The sequence below is a fragment of the Varanus komodoensis genome, unplaced genomic scaffold, assembly GCF_004798865.1.
Source record: "Varanus komodoensis strain SLA01 unplaced genomic scaffold, ASM479886v1 scaffold11, whole genome shotgun sequence".
Lineage (NCBI taxonomy): Eukaryota > Metazoa > Chordata > Lepidosauria > Squamata > Varanidae > Varanus > Varanus komodoensis.
In genome coordinates, this window is record NW_025335317.1 from 19,998,416 (window position 1) to 20,018,051 (window position 19,636).

Genomic DNA, 19,636 nt, shown 5'->3' on the forward strand with positions numbered 1-19,636 from the left:
CATTTAAGCTTTCCCAAATTTCACTGGGGTTCACAAGAACCTCAAGAGCAAGCACTTGCTGTGCTCATCAAAACTGAAAAGGACTGCAGTATGCATGATACATCTACATCTTACATAAGTGGCAAATCCTATGCACTCCGCAATAGTACAGACATGTTCTCTGTATTTGACAGCAGAAAGCAGAAAATCCCTTAATAGCTGCCACAGACAGACTTCTTTGGAGCAGCCTTCCACAATTTGTGTCCTCTAGATGTTTTGAACAGTCAACTCTCTTCAGCCCCAGTCAATAGGTAGGAATGCTTGGAGATGTAGTCTAAAACATCTACAGAGAAACAGATTAGGTACGGTTGCTTTAGATCATAGAATCACAGAACAGTAGAGTTGGAAGGGTTCAGAGGACCATCGGGTCCAACCCACTGCTCAGGGCAGGACTCCAAGTTTAAACCATTCCTCTCAAATGGTCTAGTTGTATCTTGAATGCCTACAGCATGGGAGAACCCACAACCTCCCTAGGTAGTTGGTTCCACTGTCATACTGCTCTTCCTGATGTTCAGCCAGAAGAGATGAACCAGAAGAGATGCACAGAAAGATGAGCTTTTGGCCATATGCCTACAGCTTCCTGGTACATAACATCATAGACATTTTGAGAAAAAAATCTGGAATTTAAGAGTTCATCTGAGCTTCCTTGTCTTGCTGCATAAAAATAGCAATTATGGTGAGCTATCTTCAACTTACATAAAGGCATACATGCTAGCAGATAGGATGCTTTTTGCTATAACAGAAGAGCTGCTTCAAGCCATTTCTGCCTGTGTCCTCCACCTCTGTTGCTTTGTTTAAGCAAGAAATAAAAGGACTGCAAAACAAAGTAAGAGGACACCATAACAACAGTAGGGCACAGGATGCCCAAGTCATTTACATTGGGTCAGACCCTGAACAGCTATTATGCCCATATCAGAATATTGCTTAGTGCAGGGGAGAGGTTGCAGCTCATTTGCTCTGCATACAGAAGGCCCAAGTTTCAGTGCCCTCAGACAGCATGACTGGAAATGGCCTTGGAATACTGCTTGCAGTCAGAGTAGAAGTCCTAGGCTACATGGATCCATAGTCTAAAAGAAACAAGGCAGTTTCATACAATTCCATGGAAGGTAGGATACAGCACCCAGCTAATTCCTGTGAGGATGTAGACTTTGCTTTATTCCTCCGAGCCACATAAACTGAAGCCTTAACCAGGCATAACGTATAGCTCCAGGCAATGAAGGGAAGGTGCTGAAGTTGATGGGATAATGCAGTTACAAAATTGTGGACGGAACTGTCTTTCAGACAAGCAAATCTGTGATAGTGGGACAAGGATACCTAGAAGCACTAAGCCAAAAGAAAATGGAAGTCTGTACAAAAATAAGCATTAGTATCCACTCTCTCCACCCTAATTCCCTTTCTACTGTCACCAGCTGCAGCACTTCCTTCTGCTAGAAACCTAAGCTGGCCTCTCCTGCACCATGCCATCTACCACAAACAGAAGGTGAATCCTATTGTACTCTTACTAAGTCTCAAAGAGCTGAGAGAGGTCAACTTATGTATTGCTTTGCACAAGGTGAGTCCCTACCAGAAGGGCAATGCCATTATTTCCTCATATCCATCATGCACCCCCTCCCCCTTGCACTGAAGAAAAGACACACATATGGGGCTTTATGCATTGGGTGATGTGCTCTGAAGGTTAAAATTAAAGGAGTTGAATTGTACTGGGGTTGAAGACTGATGGATTTGGTGCAATCTACTTCTGGGGAAACAGGCTGCACATCATTTGCATTACTGAAGCAACCTGGTGCCCTCCTTGTGTTTTGAATCTCAGCTCCCATCAGTTCCAGCCATCATGCACAATAGCCCAGGACGTTGAGTGCAGCATGAGAGCCAGCATGGCATAGTGGCTAGGGTTGGACTGGTACTCAGTCGATGCAGGTTCTAGTCCCCACTCAGCCATGAAGCTCACTGGGTGACGCTGGGCCAGTTGCTGGCTCTCAGCCTAACAAACCTCACAAGGTTGCTGTGAGGATAAAATGGAAAGGAGAACCTGGTAAGCCACCTTAGGAACCTTGCAAAAGGAAGAAGATGGGGTGTAAATATAATGCAACAATTACAATAATACTGAGAGTTATTTATTGCTTTATTAGATTTCTATCTTGCTTTTTTCCCATGAACTCCAAGTGACTTACACCATTCTCCTGGTGCGGCTCTCAATCTTATTCCCAGAACAACAGCCATGAGAGGTAGGTTGAGCTGAGAATCTGTAACTGGCCCAAAGTCACCCAGCTGACTTCATGGCTGAGTGAGGATTAGAACTGTGGTTGATTGCATACCAGTTCCACACTCTACCAGTGCTCTATGGCCACTATACCACACTGGCCATGTGCTGTAGAGTTGTGTAGTCCAAAACATCTAGAGTATTTCTTTGCCAACTCTGGGGCTAAGGAAAAGCCATGAAAGAGGGAAGAGTAGACTATGATTGATTTCATGCAAGCAAATATTCTTTAAAATATAGCCTGAGAGTTTTTTGAAGTACAAAATTAATCTAGCAGAACATGATGCTTCAATATGCAGTATGCAAATACTTCATAAAAGCAGTTAAACATGTAATAACAATTGCTAGTTATATAGTTTCCCCAAGGAAAACACTCCTCCATGAATAATCAAATCCTATTTGTTTTTTAGGGTAGCAAGTTGAAATAAGAAAAATCCTCCCCCTTTGGCTGTGTGGTTTACAGCAATGCAAAAATACACACATACAAAATGGCCTTGATCAACCTCCTTTGAGACTTTAAAGAATAAAACTTAAAAGATTAGAGATACCACAATTTCAATGAAAGTCACCAAGCCTCTGTTGAATAAAAGGCACAAGGACTCTTCTAAGTTTTGCTGAAGAAAACATGATGAGCCAGGGTAGAGAGTTGAAGGTATTAAAATACACTTCTCCCATCCTTTTTGGACTTTTTTAGGGAGATAAACCACTGACAACCCCTCCCAAAGCTCCTTGGGAACTTTGAAGGGAATGTCAATGGCTGTCAAAATGGAGACAATGAAAACCCATCTTTGGGAAAGAAAGGAGTGGGGAAACCATGTGAAGCCAAAATAGCTTGTGATCATGGTGGGGAGATCAACTTAAGCAACAAAGTTCTTATCATTTGCCAAGCATACCATGGGTTGTTTGCACAACAACCAACCCAGTGTGGCTTATTGCCAGAGCGAGTTGGCATGGCATGTGCACCCATCCATTGTTTTGAACATGCCTCTTGATTAGAAAGACGCAGCCTTGCTGAAGCAGTTCATGCAATGATACAAAAGGCAGCCTCCTATCCAAGATAGCCAGTGTAGACCTGCAGTAGATATACCCAATCCAGGGAAGGAGGATGGGAAGGAGGCAAGATCAGACCAAGGATCAGCGGACAAGATGATGTTGGGCTTATGAGAACCACTTCATTTTTACTAGAATTCTGAGGTTCACTCAGATTATACAGGTTTAAAATTGTAGCTCAAAAAGTAGAATCAATTGCTTGTTGCACTCAAAGAGCAGGACACTGGGAAGACCTCTCTGTGTCTGTGTCTGTGTCTGTCTGTCTGTCTGTCTCTCTCTCTCTCTCTCTCTCACACACACACACACGTATGTATAAATCTGCATTTAAGTTATGGCAGATCAGGAATTATGATAGTTTATTTTCTTGGGTCATGACTGTCTGTGGGAAACTGGGTATCTGGGATCTAAGGGAACTTGTGATTATTTACTTCTTGAAATGTTTTCATGTTTGACCCATACCACTGGGGAGTAGCTTCACTAATACCACATATAGTTCCAAGACCGTCAAGCATCAACAATGAACACAGAAACACAGAGGGTAATTTAAAGACCTATGTCTTCACAGGCATGCATATTTTGTTAATGAAAGTGTAACCTCTTTTACTGTAAAGATGTGTTTCAAACAATCCTGGAAGCCTGTTAGTGTCAGAGGAAATAGGTCTTGAAGGGGTGGAAAATGATGCTGCAGAAGCACTAAGAATGGTGCATTCTGTTTGGATGCACAAGCATCAGCATTTTTGAACATCTCCTGCCTGTTCTGATGATTATAAAACAGCAAAATCAGGGAAAGTACTTCATAGCTTGGATCAGAACTACCCTATAAAACAGACTAGTTCTGCCCCAATAGCTCCAATTTCAAATGAGAACAACAGAATTTCCAGAAGATTGGGTGCTGTGTGTGAGGAGATGAAATCCAAGAAACCATTCTGAGACTGACATTTAATTTACTTTATATTCCATAGTGTCAATAAAAAGGCAAAAGGAGGAAAATGGGAAAAAAGCACCTTGAACAAAGCAAAATGAATTGCTTGGAGAGGAATGAAACTGGCAGTTGGGATTCTGCACTCTGCAGATCTCAAAAGCTGCAGAGAAATCAGGATGTTCCAATGACACTCATGGGAGCATTCTAGAGCAACTGGTTTTGGTCATTTCTCCTATAGTACAATGGTGGCAAAAAGGGGAAATCTCCAAAATGATTGCTGAGGAAAAAAAGGAAGAAAAGGTTTAGCTGCATATTTCTAGCTGGATATTGATGTCAAAAAGCGTAGATTAAACAGGAATTTTCTAATAAAGCCACCACTTGGTATTTGTTACCAAGGCAAATAATTCTATTAAAGTTGACAAGACAAATGAATAATAGCACAACATTTGTTTTACAGTGACAAGGGCCAAATGACAAGTGCTGCAATGCTCCTTATATGCTACAATGCATGGATAAGTTGCCCTTTTTCCATTCTCCAAGAATCTACAGCCCAGGTGGAGAACCCGTGGCCCTGCAGTTCCCACTACCCCTGCTCCTGGCCATGTGACTGGTGCTAATGGAGCCCATCGTAATCAAATTCATAAGAGCTAGTTCTCTGAAATCTTTTCTCCCAAATGAACGCAGCCAATCTCTGAGATAGGAGATGCACAGTGCAGGACATCTATAAACCGTACAGCCTTCCACGCTTTTCAGTTAACCTCGAGAAAGATTCAAGAAACTCCCAGATGAAGATACTGCCATGTATTGAGTCAGACCACTGGTTCATCTAGTTCAATACTGTTTAAATGAAAATGACTCTTCAGAGTCTCATACAAAGGTATTTCCTAGCCCTGCTCTCCAAATTTATTTCACTGAAGATTCCAGAATGCTTATGCCTGTAAAACGTGCTTTACAACTAAGTTAAAGCCCTTTACAGTCCTGCTCCATGGTATTCTGTAGACAAAAGCTCCATCTCTGGCTACCAGGGGCAGGAGAAGGAGAAAGACAAGGAATCCATATTATAATCATGGGGTGGTGGGAGAAGGAGTGATCCCACCCACTTTCAAACTTTGGTCCTACCTATCGTAACTTCAACCCCGCTCCCCAGCAGCATGCAGCCTTCAACAGAGAAAAGGTCCCCCACTGCTGGCTAGAACAATCCAGTGCAGACTAACAGAACAGACTAGAGGTCTACCGAGAGCCAGCAAGGACAAAGAAGGTGAAGGCTGATTAGAAGCAAGGGTAGTAAAATTGGACAGTGGTCCAGTGAAATGATTTGTTAGGAGAGAGAGGGAAAGTAACTTGCCAAAAAAATCCCTGGGTCATTGCCAATATTTGCACATCTTTTCCCTGGGTCACTACAGGTTATTTTTTAAAATTAAAGGGGAGTAACTGGATTAAGAAGGATGTCTCCTGGTAACAGCAAGATCCTCACGAATGCCCAGTGTTGAAGAGATATATCTGACATAGCATTGACCTTGCAAATGCACTGCAGTCTGGAATGAAATGCTAGAATTAATAGCAACCATGAACAGTTTCCAAAACTAATGAGCAATTAAAAAGGTTATGTAAAGAAGCATTGCATATTTAGCTTCTAAGTCATGCATGAAAATAACTTAGTCTGCACGAAGTAATCCTATACACTCTCTACCTTGCCTAGCCCCCTTGAATCTGCAAGCTTCTCCCTCTGCAGCCCCAGAGAGAACAACGAAAAACAACCTAGTACTTTTGAATCTCCAGTTCACAGGTTCCAATCTTATTTGGTATCATTTTATCCCAGAAAGGTATGGGATACAAACTTGGGCCTGTTCCCATTGCAGTGTTTCCCCCAACAGGGCCATCTATTACTATCTGTCCTGCAAGAAGAATTTTAATTCTTCTTTTAGAAAAAAAAAGTTTATTATGGTTTTATTGTTGCTGTTTATGTTATTTCTAAGATGTCTCAGAACAACTTGTATACTGAAAGGCAAGATATCCATTAAACACACAGGGCAGAATTCAAGGGTGCACTTATGCCTCTGTGATTTATTTCTGCTCCTGTGCGGGTCCTACCAAATTCTGTTGTGTAAGCAGGACCCACCACTGACACAAGCGGAATTAATGCTTCCTGGGGAAGCCTTGAAATTAGCAAAAATGGTCATTTCTGGTAGAGGGCAGGTCAGCCAAACTACTTTATGCAAACTCCAGCAATGTGCCTCCTTCCAGAAACGAGTTTTTCCCTCATTTACAGTTGCCCCTGGAATTGTTGCATGATTAGTGGGAGTTGTTTGGGCTGCACAATTAGCAGGGTACAGGGGAACTGGCAACATCCCACTGGATTCTGCCCACACATACACAATAGCTTCACAATTGCCTAGTGGTTCAAGTGAACATTAAAAGATGCCCATTTTCCATGAATCTACTTGAAAGCAGAACTAGCAGTATGCCGATATTTTGAAAAACACTTATCATACATCCTTAAACCCACCTCTGGATTTAGAAGACTTCCATGTTTTACAAAGCAAAGGACATTTTTTGGCATGATTCAAAACCAAAAACAATAGATGAGCCAGTAAAGTATGACAAACGATATCAGCACTGCAATTTCCCCTCTCTATCTTTTTTTTGTTTTGGTTCAGTTTCCTTCCTGGTCATAACAACTTTGCTCACCAAGCTGGTTTTCTACCCTGTTGATAGAATTGTTATCACCTGCAAGAAAACCATATACTGTATGCATAAAGATTGTTCAATAAGCATCTTGAGATGTGCTGTGGTTTTCATTGCAGTTTGCTGGCCATTTTCTGTTCATTGGGGAAACAGTCAAGATTTATAAGCATTAATTATTGATGTGTCTAGGTATCAAGTCTAATATCAATTTCAGGCTTCTGCTCGGAAAAGCATGCATATTACGGTCAATATTTGTTCAGCCATTCATTCATACTGACCCATAATGATTTGGAGATTAGGGAGAACTCCAGTTTAATGCAATCTAAGAAATCCTAGATAGAAATACAATGCAAATTCACTTAGCAGAGAGAGAGGTAACTCAGGTCAACAACCAGGGTGAATTTGATTTAAATCAAATCAATTTAAATCATTTTTAAAACACTAGTCAGTAAGACTAGATTAAAATCATGGTTCTCTACATAATTTGCACATGTGCCTGCCTTACATAGAGGAACTTCAGTAAAATGTTCCCAAACTCCATCTCTTTTATGGTCTGCTGCCTTTATAGAATATCTTCTCCAGGGAAAGACTAATATGACAAACCTTAGGCGATACATGAAATGATCCAAAGACTTGTGGAGTATTCTGCTCAAAAGATTTCACTTTAATTTTTACTGCCTGCCCCTCCCTCCTCACACTTAGCTTCTTGTGCAGATCTATTCCACTCCCAACAATCTTCTTGTGTTCCCCGAATTTTTTGAAACTTAGCACTTAAATGGTATGGGGTTGATTTTGTGTAAGTAGATTTGCAAAGGAACAATGGGGTAAGGACTTTTTCTCAACTCTGTATGTTTATTTTACAACACTTTTGCTATGAAGAAGAGGCATGTGATCTCTGCAGACACAAATTCACAGTTTTGAGAACTGTAAAACAAAGCATCTCTGATAATATCTTCTAGATATTAAAACTGCCCAATAATTTTACAGACACCTCTGGAAGAACATGACATTGTGAATGGATTAATGGACTATAATTAAACATAATTAAAAATGAATCCTTATTTCATTATGAATAACCTTTGGACTATAATACTTCTTAAACAGGCAACTATCTTTAGATAGATTTTCCCTCAAAATAATTTAATTTAAAAAATCTAATTTAAATTAAAAATCTGAATTAAATTTTAGACATCAGATTTTTTTTTAAAGGCATTGATTTTTATCTACCCTGTCAACAACTGTGTCTATACTCTATATTGACTGAAAGAATGCAAATAAGCCAATGCAGTTTTGAAAACAGTTTTAGGTTGCAATACTATGTGCTATCTAGACAGTCATGGGGAAAGTGACCTGATGTTGGCACTAGGATTCTGAATTCAAAGTGCTATTCTTCCTGCAGCCAGCATGAGAGCATCTCCTGGGGGAGGGAAAGGCAAGAGCGAAGTACTGACATCCTATAAGAAACCCTGGTAGGGTCTGCAGCTCTTCTTCTAATAAAGCCAATGAAAAACACTTACTGGGTGAGTAAGAGAAACATGGAGACAGGGGGCTACAAAAACAACCTACTGAAGCCAGAATTTTCATTCCAGATAGTCTGATGCAATAACTTCTACCATATGAAAATCTGTTTTTCCCTGACAAATAAAATCACAGCAATATAATCTGCTTAACACAGTATTGTAATCTGACCTAGTATACACTTGATTGCATTTCTCAAAAAGAAACAGATTAATTTCAGATAATTATGAGCTCAATTGTACATGACAAGCCATTTTAATTAACAAAAATAGCACTAAATCATAACTATCATACATTACTTGAAATTTAATTTGCATATGCTCTTTTTGGCCATGTAAGTCTTATGATTAGATTAAATGAATATTGATTTAGACATAAACCATGCACTGCACAGCACTAATACAGATTTCGAGAGTTCAGGAGAAGCCCTGCTCAGCTGCATTCATCTCGACACATCCCTCTTGGGTGTAAAATGTTGTAAATGAAATTTATGTGGCTTTTGAACCCATAGGAAAAAGCATGCAATTGTTTGCAGACACCTCTGAGATTTGGGGTCATATGAAGCAACTAAAAGCAAGCCAATTCTAGCCAAGAGCCTTATTAATACCACCACTGCAAATGAGAAATCCATATCATATGAGGCAACTTCATTCTGCATGTTATTACACTATCCTTTCTCCATTCCTCCAAAATCTACGCACACTGACCCTGTTACCAGTACTGCAGGAAATTTGAATGGTGGTACTTGGACATAGTTGCCTTTTAAACTAGGGGCTCAGTGGCAGGCCCCTTTGGGATACAGGTCCACAGCAGCCGGCTGTTGTCACATGCCAACATGGAATCCATGGCTAAAGCTTGGCCCCATTTCTTTTCCAAAGCAAAGGCACTGGCTAATTAACAAAAGTCTACATGTATGGTAAAAGACTGGATCAAAGTCTTCCCACTTTAAACACTAACCTCAAGCTTGAGAATGTCATGCTGAAGTTTGCGCTGGAACTCCAAGAAGTGAGAGATAGTCAGTTTTCCCTTCAAATCAGCCCCAAAAAAGTAAGTGGTCAATGCAGAGTTGAAGCCTGTCTTCAAGGTGTTCCCTGTAGTCGAACGGTCTCTATGGCGCATTCCCATGCTAGTCTGGGAGCGAATGATGCTCTGAACCTAGCAGATTGCAAAAGTAGAGAGCACAAGACAGATATAAATGATAATCTATAACTCATCATTTTCACATAATGACTGAAACCCCCTGAAGAAAAGAAAAGCTGCTTTATTGCTTTGATTTGTTGTGCAGGCAAGTATACTTTCAGTCTTCTAATACAGGGCTGGCAAAGTTCAGTATTCTTGAGGGCCAACTCTTTTCCAGGGAGGTAGGAAGGGAAGTGGAGACAGAACTTACTCATCTTCTTCTCATATGTGATCTGCTCATACAATAGGCATGTGTGCACATAACAGCATAGGTTAAATAAAGCTAACTGTAGGTTAACTCTGGGTTGTTTAATGCATGATTAAGGCATTTCTGGGGTCAATGGTATATGCATATTACATCACGGCTTAATTAACTCAGAATTCCACATCATTAGGGCTATTATTTTGTGTGAATGCATCTGCACAGCTGGAATCACTTAATGTAAGGCAGGTGTGAGCAGCAGGTAGTTCTCCAGATGTTCTGAACTTCAACTCCTGTAATCCTCTTCTAACATGGCCTGTTGTCAGGAATACTGGGAGCTGAAGTCTCAAACTTCTGGATATCTACTTTCTGTACATCCTTGCTCTAAGGGTTTCACAAATATGCAGATATGCTTATGAAATAATAATATTGCATCAATGCATCTATTTACATATTACATGCTTATTAAAATACATAAGAGATGTTATGGCGTATGAAATGAAACTCTGCACAAATCTTTTACTGTGCATAGATTAACACATGGAAGGGCAAGACAGTATCACTTTAGAGGCTGAATCTGCCAGGTGGCCTCACCCTGCTTTGATCCAGCAGCTCTTATACTTTGGCTTAGGGCACCAAAGTCAAAGGTGAACAACCTGTGAGCCTGCCCAGAGTTGAAGACGGCAAGGTTACAATAGTTCGACATTCAAAAACATCTGCTCTGCAATGCTGGCAAATTTAAAAGAAAAAGGGTTAGAGATACACTATCTTGATAATCTGCAATTTGATTTTAAAAAGTAAAGGAGGTGTATGGGGAAACCAAACCTTGCAAAATCTACTACAGCCTGTCCTGTCAGGCCAAGGAGGTTTAGCACAGAAGCTCAAGGTCTATTCAAGGCATATGGAAAACCTAAGCAGGTATGGTAGATGTCAGGGAAGGGCACATATCTCCCATTGCTAGGTCTGAAAATAGAATTACACAGAAGATACAAATAATGCACAGAGCGCAAATAGAGATTTTTGTAAATTTTGTAGATTCTATAGATTTTGTAGATTCTAAAGCAATGTAAAATTATTTCTCTGAGATGGTAGACTGTATTCACATAGTACGTCACAAAAGGTATTTATTCATAATGAGATTTTGAAACAGCCAGAAGGTCAGAGTCAGACTCTGGCAACAGGCAAACTAGGGAAAATCCTGTAGCAAAAGCAACACATTTCAATCTCCAAATAGAATTAGAAAAGCAATCAGCTGCCCGAAATCTGGTACTACTCATTAATTACATTTAACATTTAACTGAATTTAAAATATATGCAAATGAAAAGTTAAGATACTAATCTAGTACCGAAGATGTGGCACCAGGTTAGAAACAACCAAAGTAATCTGCACAAAGTTCCAAGTCTGGTAGTACTTAAGTTATTAGGGGTCCACTTGGGAATTTTTAAAGCAATGTTTCTTTTTATCCTATAATATACAAGCAGCAATGCACTTAGTCTCTGACAAAAGGGAATTAAGCAATCTTAACACTGAACTATCTAAGCTATAGTTACTTACTGTAATATCTTCATACTTGGGAAAAGACAACTTTTCATATTGGTCAAAGGGGTCTCCAAATCTCTAATGTTCAACTGCCATGGAGCTGATTTTCATTAAGTACAGCAAGTTGTCTCTGGTCCTTGTCAGACCAGAGAGAAGATACACCCTCAAAGCGCATATTTTGATCACTACGGCATTAAATCATCTGGGTGGCAGGATTACGATAATATGCAGGGGAGGGCAAGGGAGGGACCAATAAACCCACAGGTTTGTTTTTCCACTTTCAGGCATAAGCTACCCAGTTTGCATTGTTCCTCTTTAAAAAATGTTTAAAGCACTGCTGAGTTTGTCAGACAAAGAGCCTTTCTATTAGCTGTTGCCCAATCAATTCAACTGAAATTAGGCATGACAGAAAAAAAAGGATACAAACCACACTGACATGCATTATCAAGATCAGTCCCATTCATTTTTTATATTTTGTTCCACCGGCATACGCAGGTAGTTTCCTAAATGTTTATGAGAGTTCTTCACCTCACAATGATCTTTTTAATGTAACTTGGAAAACAAAATACTCCTGCTCTTCACTAGGCATTTCCCCCTACAATCATTGATTTAATCCTGGGTGGGAAGGTGCTGTCCTGATTGTGGTTTTCCTGTTAGCAGCTGCCTGGCCACTGCATGAACAGGATGCTGAACAAGAGGGGCCTTGATCTGAAGCTGCATGGCTCTTCTTATGTTCTTATCTGCTGACTGCCAGTGATAGTGGGGGGCATGAACCCCTGAATCACTACAGTTAGTAAACTGGGATCCAAACTGAATTTTGTGGTCAGTGCTCTACCTCTGCTAGATATGAAAACCCAAGAACTCACCACCCTATATTCTTAGGCTGCAATCTTTGGCACATTTATTGAAGGGCTGTGTTCCTAGTAACCGAGTATAAGATTGGATTGTTTACCCCTGGTGGTAAATAATGACATCAGAGCCTGCTGTGGGGGATAGTACTCCTTTTGTTTGCTTTTAAAATGCACTGAATCAAAACAGGAATGAACGATGTATTATATATAACTTTTCATCTTAGAAACAGCGACAAGGAACAGGAGAGACGTAATCACTCATGCTAGGCTATGAGTATACTTTACAGGAAGGAACAATTCAAAGCCTATTCTCATGATACGAAAAACTACTTTTTGCCTATGACTGTGATAAACCCTAGAAAACATACATATCCACATGTTTTTAGTCTTGACTACTTGCAGTTTGTTATTGTAAACATGAAGAAAAATATCTCCACCATATTCATTCATTCATTCATTCATTCATTCATTCATTCATTCATTCATTCTCTTCTTTTCCATCCAAGGAGTTCAGGCTCTTCTTCATCCTGGTCTATTACCCTAACCTCTACATCACATTAGCATTCGTGATCCCACTTATTGTGTAAGACGCAAAGTGGCCCTCATAACAGTTGCAACAGTGGAAAAGCTGTAGCTCATGGATGCAGGTTCAATTTCTGCCATCTTCAGAGAGAGCTGAAAAGGATGCCAGACAATCCTGAGCTAAAAAGGCCAATGGACCAACTTGACGCAAGACAGCTTCCTATGTTCCTAAATATGTTCTTAACTATTTTTAAATACAGACTTTAGAAAGCAGAGTATAGCATACAGATGAATGTCCAAGTAAATTCATCCAATCGTTTTTTTACGGCATAAAGAACAAGCAAAAACTTTCAACTGTGTTTTCACACACAGGGTTTTAGTCAGGCCTAAGCAATCTGAATCCCCATCATGGATCACTGCCTTGTTGTGATCAAAGGGACTTGCACAGTGCAGTGAAGCTATGAGCTATGCTGTGCAGGGGCACCCAGGATGGACAGGTCATAGTGGGGAGCTCTGACAAAAGGTTATCCACTGGAGAAGGAAATGGATCACCAAGAGATGGCAGGACTGAATATTGACATCTTGGGAATCAGTGAACTAAAATGGACAGGAATGGGTGAATTTAATTCAGATGACCACCATATATACTACTGAGGGCAAGAATCCCTTAGAAGAAATGGAGTAGCCCTCATAGTCAATAAAAGAGTAGGAAAAGCAGTACTGGGGTACAATCTCAAAAATGACAGAATGATCTCAGTTCGAATCCGAGGCAAACCATTCAACATCACTGTAGTCCAAGTCTATGCCCCAACCAGTGGTGCTGAAGAGGATGAAGTTGACCAGTTCTATGAAGGCCTACAGCACCTTCTAGAATTAACACCAAAACATGGTATAATGAAGATCATAAGGAAGGTGGAGTGCTGAAGAATTGACGCTTTTGAATTGTGGTGGTGGAAAAGATTCCTGAGAGTCCCTTGGACTGCAAAGTGATCAAATCAGTCAATCCTAAAGGACTGTTCTTTAGAAGGACAGATACTGAAGCTGAAGCTCAAATACTTTGGCCACCTAAGGAGAAGGAAGGACTCACTGAAAAAGACTGTTATACTAGGAATGACTGAAGGCAAAAGGAGAAGGGGATGGCAGAGGTTGAGGTGGCTGGATGGAGTCATTGGTGTGGCGGGGTTGGGTTAGCTCCGCAAGGCAGTGGAGGACAGGGAGCCTGGAGTGCTGTGATCCATGGGGTTGTGAAGAGTCGGGCATGACTCTGCGACTGAACAAGACAAGAAGCAATCTGAATAGCTGGGCCTCTCCGAAATTTTTTACAGCTTTAGACAGTTCATAATAAGTACTGAAAAAGCATTACTGCCATTTCCATAAAGCATGTAGAAACACAGTGCCTCACACACAGCTTTAAAAAATACTGTTTTCACATCTGCTCCCCATATACCTTTCACCTTTTTCCAGAACTGCTAAAGTCTTGTAAAGACATAGGAAGAAAACAGGGCACTTTGCAATTTAAAAATAATAATAAAAAATTAAGATACAGTATCAAGCTAAGGTGTTCTGACTTGCGCATACTTCATTATGCACTAGTATGCCTTTTCAACTGGTTGTGTTTACAAAGAAAATGAAAACCCACTGAATCACAAACCCACACAATTACAAATAATAGAATAAGATTGTTTCATGCTAGTATATCATAGCAGTAATTGAGACAAACAGTAAGCCAAATCTATTCCCTTTGGTTCTATTTCTATTTTGTTGTGCAGCCAGGTTAACAGCTTCCTTTTCTCTTGAAATGCTTTTACCTCCACCCTCTTTACAGATTTGACCCTGCTGGTTCTCTTTCATTCACAATTAAAAGCATTTTGTGAGTTTCAAAATGCTTAAAACATTTTGCCAAGGAAATAGCAGTTGAAAAGAAACCAAAGGGCATTTTCCCCTAATTTAAAATGAAATAAATTAAATTGTTTACCAACATATAAGGAAAAGAAAGATTTGTTTTTCTTGGCAACTTGCCATCTCATTTAGTGGTGACAGTTTTTGTTTGCTACCTACTTGGTTAGCACTTGAATAATCACTTCCTCTTATAGCAAACTCAGATGTGCAGTTCCCATGGTGTTTTCCCTCACTTCCTGCCCCCGCACAGGTTAATTGTGCTCCAGATGATTGGCCTAATTACCCTTGTGGTGTGCAGGCTGCTGTGTCATTTGGACCTGGTCAGATGCATGGCAGAGGATGGCTTCCAAACTATAAGTCATGTGTTCTGGGATGGTTTGGAAGCCGCCTCCACTGTACGCCTTACCACTCCTGTGTGCCATGAGGGCAAATAGACCAATCTCAGGCATGCAACTGGCATATGCAGTCCAGGGAAAAGAAGCTACTGTGGTTTCCTTTTTTTGGTGACTGTGTACATGGCCAGTGAGTATGAAGCTGCTAAGGAGCAAGAGAAAGGTGTCAGCATGCTTGGAGGAACCAAAAGATTTGCTAAGTCTTTGTAAAAACTGCAAAAGCAATTCCCTCAAATTTCCCCTGTAACACCCACACACAAAACCAGCCTCATGCGGACCTAACATTCTCAACAGCTGTGGAACACTGCATACCAGTCACAAAAGAAAAAGAAAACCGGGAGTGCAAGAACAGAATGGAGTGGCCTGCTGAAAGGAGCACAGCGGGCAGGCTTCCTAGAGCCGAGAATGTACTTGAGGTTGTTTGTAGAACATGATTGTTCACCATGTGTTACTCAACCCACAGTGAGGCTGTGGCATCTGCAATCATCCCTGAATATATAACAGTCACTTTGGGCTTGTTGTATCATACAACCCTAGCAAGTGTAGGTTATGTGACAGCTGAACAATCTTCACACACCCCATTGTCTGGTTTAACCCTCATACAGCCCACACTCACCAGGTTCATAGGACATGACAACCTCTGAGCAAGAGTTACGTGTGCAATTTGGCATCCACAGGTGCCACAACTCATCACAGTTTTTAAAAACCAACAAGCAATGGTGTGTCATCGAGACCCAGTCAAAGAAGCACTTCATTGCAGATCCTACTCATTGATCTCTGAAAGTCTGTTGTGTTTGTCTGATTTTACTGAATGTGAATATTAAAAGATCTGTAGAAACAAATGCTTCTCAGAAAGGAAGTGAATAGAAAACATAATTTACATTTTGCAAGTGTTTACTGAAGGCTGTTTTATAAACATAACTCATAAAGTGTTTTTCAAAGTGTAAAAATTACTTGACATCACATCTTTACTGAACATTCACTAGCCTTCATATGCGTTGGTACTATCTTATGTTGTTGATATAAAAGTTTATACTCAAAAAGTGACATTCAAAGTGATCCTTGGGGCTAATTCACACAACTGTCACACAATAGATGACTTTGGACCCTGCCCTCATACCACAGATGTGAGTGGACAGTGTTCTCACGAAGAGGTATAACTTTCATTTGATTGTTTGCAATACCATGCACTGAATATCACTATGAATTGAATCAGGGCATTGGGTTGGATCCAGAGTTGCCCCTCCACTAATGAAAGGGCTCCTTCTGTTGGGAAAAATCAGCTGGGATCTAACAGATGCTCCCTCCTGGAAGAAGAGGAGCTATGATTTGCATACATTCCTCCTTCCCACTGCAGTTCTCATAGGGCTTCATTCAGGGTTAAGGAGGTTCTCCCAACTCTCCAGAGGAGAATGAAGAAAGGAATGAGCAAAACCTGTCTTCCCATCTTTATCCACCTGGAAGGATTCTTTCTCTGCATGCATCTGGATCCAACCTTTTGTTTTTCAGGCAAATAGTGTGGCAGCTCCAGTGCAACACTGTAAATAAGAATGGCTTGGCACACAGTTACAAAACATCCAAAATGAGTATCTAATTTTCCTCCAATGGCCCTGTACAGAAAGAATCACTCACACGGCTTTTGTGCTTTCTCCTAAAAAAGGAGAATGAAAGGGTGCTACGGATAAGATCAGAAGAGGAGAGGCCGACTAACTGCTTGATTGTGTTGCAAGATAAATCTCCAGGAAAAATAAAATAAAACTTGCCTGTTCAAATTCTTCCATATCCACTTCTCCATCACCATTTAGATCAAACATCTTGAAAGCAATTTCAAAGTTCCTCTGAGGAGCTAGAGGGGAAAAATAAAGACAAACAACTTTATGATATGAAGTAGCAGTAGGAATTTGGTCTAAGGGCAGTACCATTGTTGAATATTTTAAAAATTTAATAGTTTTGAAACACATTTTTCAACATTTTTGTTGTTTATGCTGCTTTTCAGGACAAAGCCCTAACAAAAAAGCCAAACAAGAGAATTAGCTTTATGGATTATTAAACAATAACCAACCATGGGTTAGCTAAGAACAAACTGTGGGTTTAACCTGAAGAGTTAACCAAAGGGTTAGAACAACATACTAACAACTTACAAATGGTGTATTCATAGGTTATTGCTGCAAAATGAAATCGGTTTTCCCATAGCACATGTCCCCACAAGTAATGGGTTAATTAACCCAAGATATACCATCAGATGCTGCCATTACATCCAAACCAGTTCTATGAAGGAAACATGACTTCCCTTGCCAAGGAATAACTTAAAAGAAGAAAACGTTGTGCCCATTAACATTTGTTTGCTGTCCAATTTTGCATGGAAGCTGTTAACTGTATCCTCACACCAGCCATTATCATATACCATCCTCATGCAGAATCCTTGCCTTAGGGTTACCATGTGGTTATCTTCAAACCAAACTAACCAGGGAGCTGTAACTCAGTCCCAACATCTCTTTACCACTAGGCATTTTTTAAAAATCGAGTCCATCAGTGCTTTTGCCTACATCTTCCAGAAAAGTGGCAAACCTAAGTTTCTTCCAGCACAGTCAGCTTTGTTGCAGAAGGTAAATATCTAACACAAATGACTGAGAATTCCTGGAAATAAATTATGCATGGCTGAACTGCAGAAGTGCAGAGCTATGCCACAAGATATGGTTCATAACAACCCCAACACACCCAGGGTTTACAACTTTCCTCCAAATTTTCTTTTCTTTTTGGCTTGACAGCTTTAAGCAATAGAATCTCCAGTTTTCCCAAGTCATCTTAACATTTCTATCTTTAAAACAAATGTGCTAATAGCAGAAGAGTAAGTAAGTCAGCAAATGAGCCTGACATTTGTTAATAACAATTGTGCGTATTTTTCCTCTTTGGGATCAGGTGTGCCATTCCAACAACCACTTTGCATTCTCTTCCCTCTAACTGCCTCAGACACAGCCTGAGCCACACATTTCCCAATGTTATCTAAGTGATAATAAACATAAGCTGAGCTGTGCTAGTTTCTTCTAAGCTGAGCTGTGCTAGATGCTAGATTTGATTATAATATTGATTCACAGACTAATAGTACTCTCTCAACAAAGGAAAGGACTGAGCCATGATCAAAAGCATTTCTCGAAGAAACAGGACAACCAGGACAAGTAATATCTAAAGATAATTTAATTCAAGGAAGAATTAATATTATTCTACCATACTCCTACTTCATGTTAGAGGGGGAGGATACAAGCATGGTTTGCATATCATAAAATCTCTTGCCTGAATGGGAAGAGATTTTATGATACGCAAACCTTCTGCATACCTCAAACATTCAGTTTTAAATTTCCTAGTGCTGAAGAGTTTTTCCTTCCTGGAATGTTTACATAACATGAAAATTAAATAAATGTGTGAATTGCTCACCAAGAACTTCCACATAGTTACATCCAAAATTTATGTGACAGAAAGGGAAGAAAAGCCTTAATGTTTTCCCCAAAATATGAACCAACAATCCATGTGTCTGGTATTTGATATCCAAATACATCTTCAAATGAGGCCATATCCCAAGCACAGAGTTGGATTTGGTTTTTTTTTTCTTTGAGAACATGTGTATCTATGAAATCATAACATTTTCAACAACAAGAGCAACAGGTAAAAGACTACTTCACATGTGATGTATGTCTGACAAGATAACGCTCTGTAGGATAAATTCTGCATACAACTAAAACTGTACACAAGTATTTACTGGGATGTAATCATGAGGGTAAAAAACCATGGAGTATATCAAGGAAAAATAGGGTGGGAGGAACAATAAAAAATCTCTGTCATTTGCAATGAGGATAGATTTAGTCCTTTGTTTGTAATGCAAAGAATGCACTTTTGGTACAATACACTGAGCTGCTGTGGCATGGTTGCCATTCCTTGGTAGCGTCCGGTCTTTATCAGTGTATTTTGTCTAGATCAAGTGAGCAGTTCCCAAAACAGCCCTGCACCTCTATCAGGACTGCCTGAGCTGGTATGAGAAGTGTCTACATGATCCAGCTGACAACTTCTGAACACACCATTAGGTTAAACTCAGCCTAAAAATTCTATGTATTTGCATGGGAAAAAATAAATTGGATTCCCAAAATAACATGAAAGGCAGTCAAGAGATGTACAAATGCAGCATTAAAAGACCAAAGTAAAATACATCAGAAAGTGGTGGAAAGAAGGAAACTTTGGTGGTAATGGTGAGGACAGTGGATCAGACTATTCCTTAATATTTACTTCATAGTAATTCAAAATTGAGAAAGGAGTTCAGCAAGGCTGTAAACTGTCGCCCTGCCTATTTAACTTATATGCAGAGCACATCATGGGAAAGGCTGGGCTAGATGAATCACCAGCTGGAATTAAGATTGCTGGGAGAAATATCAACAACCTCAGATATGCAGATGATACCACTCTAATGGCAGAAAGTGAGGAGGAACTAAAGAGCCTCTTGATGCAGGTGAAGGAAGAGAGTGCAAAAGTCGGCTTGAAACTCAACATTAAGAAAACTAAGATCATGGCATCCGGTCCTCTCACTTCCTGGC

General features: G+C 40.1%; 1 protein-coding gene across 4 annotated transcripts in view; it reads right to left on the reverse strand.

Annotated features, from left to right (window-relative positions):
- MICU1 (mitochondrial calcium uptake 1) overlaps window positions 1-19,636 on the reverse strand; it is a 156,277-nt gene that overhangs the window by 45,040 nt on the left and 91,601 nt on the right. For all 4 annotated transcript variants that reach the window (XM_044420532.1, XM_044420531.1, XM_044420534.1 and 1 more), the window contains 2 exons: window positions 16,820-16,902; window positions 9,429-9,626 (listed from right to left, as the gene is read on the reverse strand). In XM_044420532.1, the coding sequence (XP_044276467.1) occupies window positions 9,429-9,626; window positions 16,820-16,902 (281 nt within the window). The remainder of the gene's footprint in view (window positions 1-9,428; window positions 9,627-16,819; window positions 16,903-19,636) is intronic.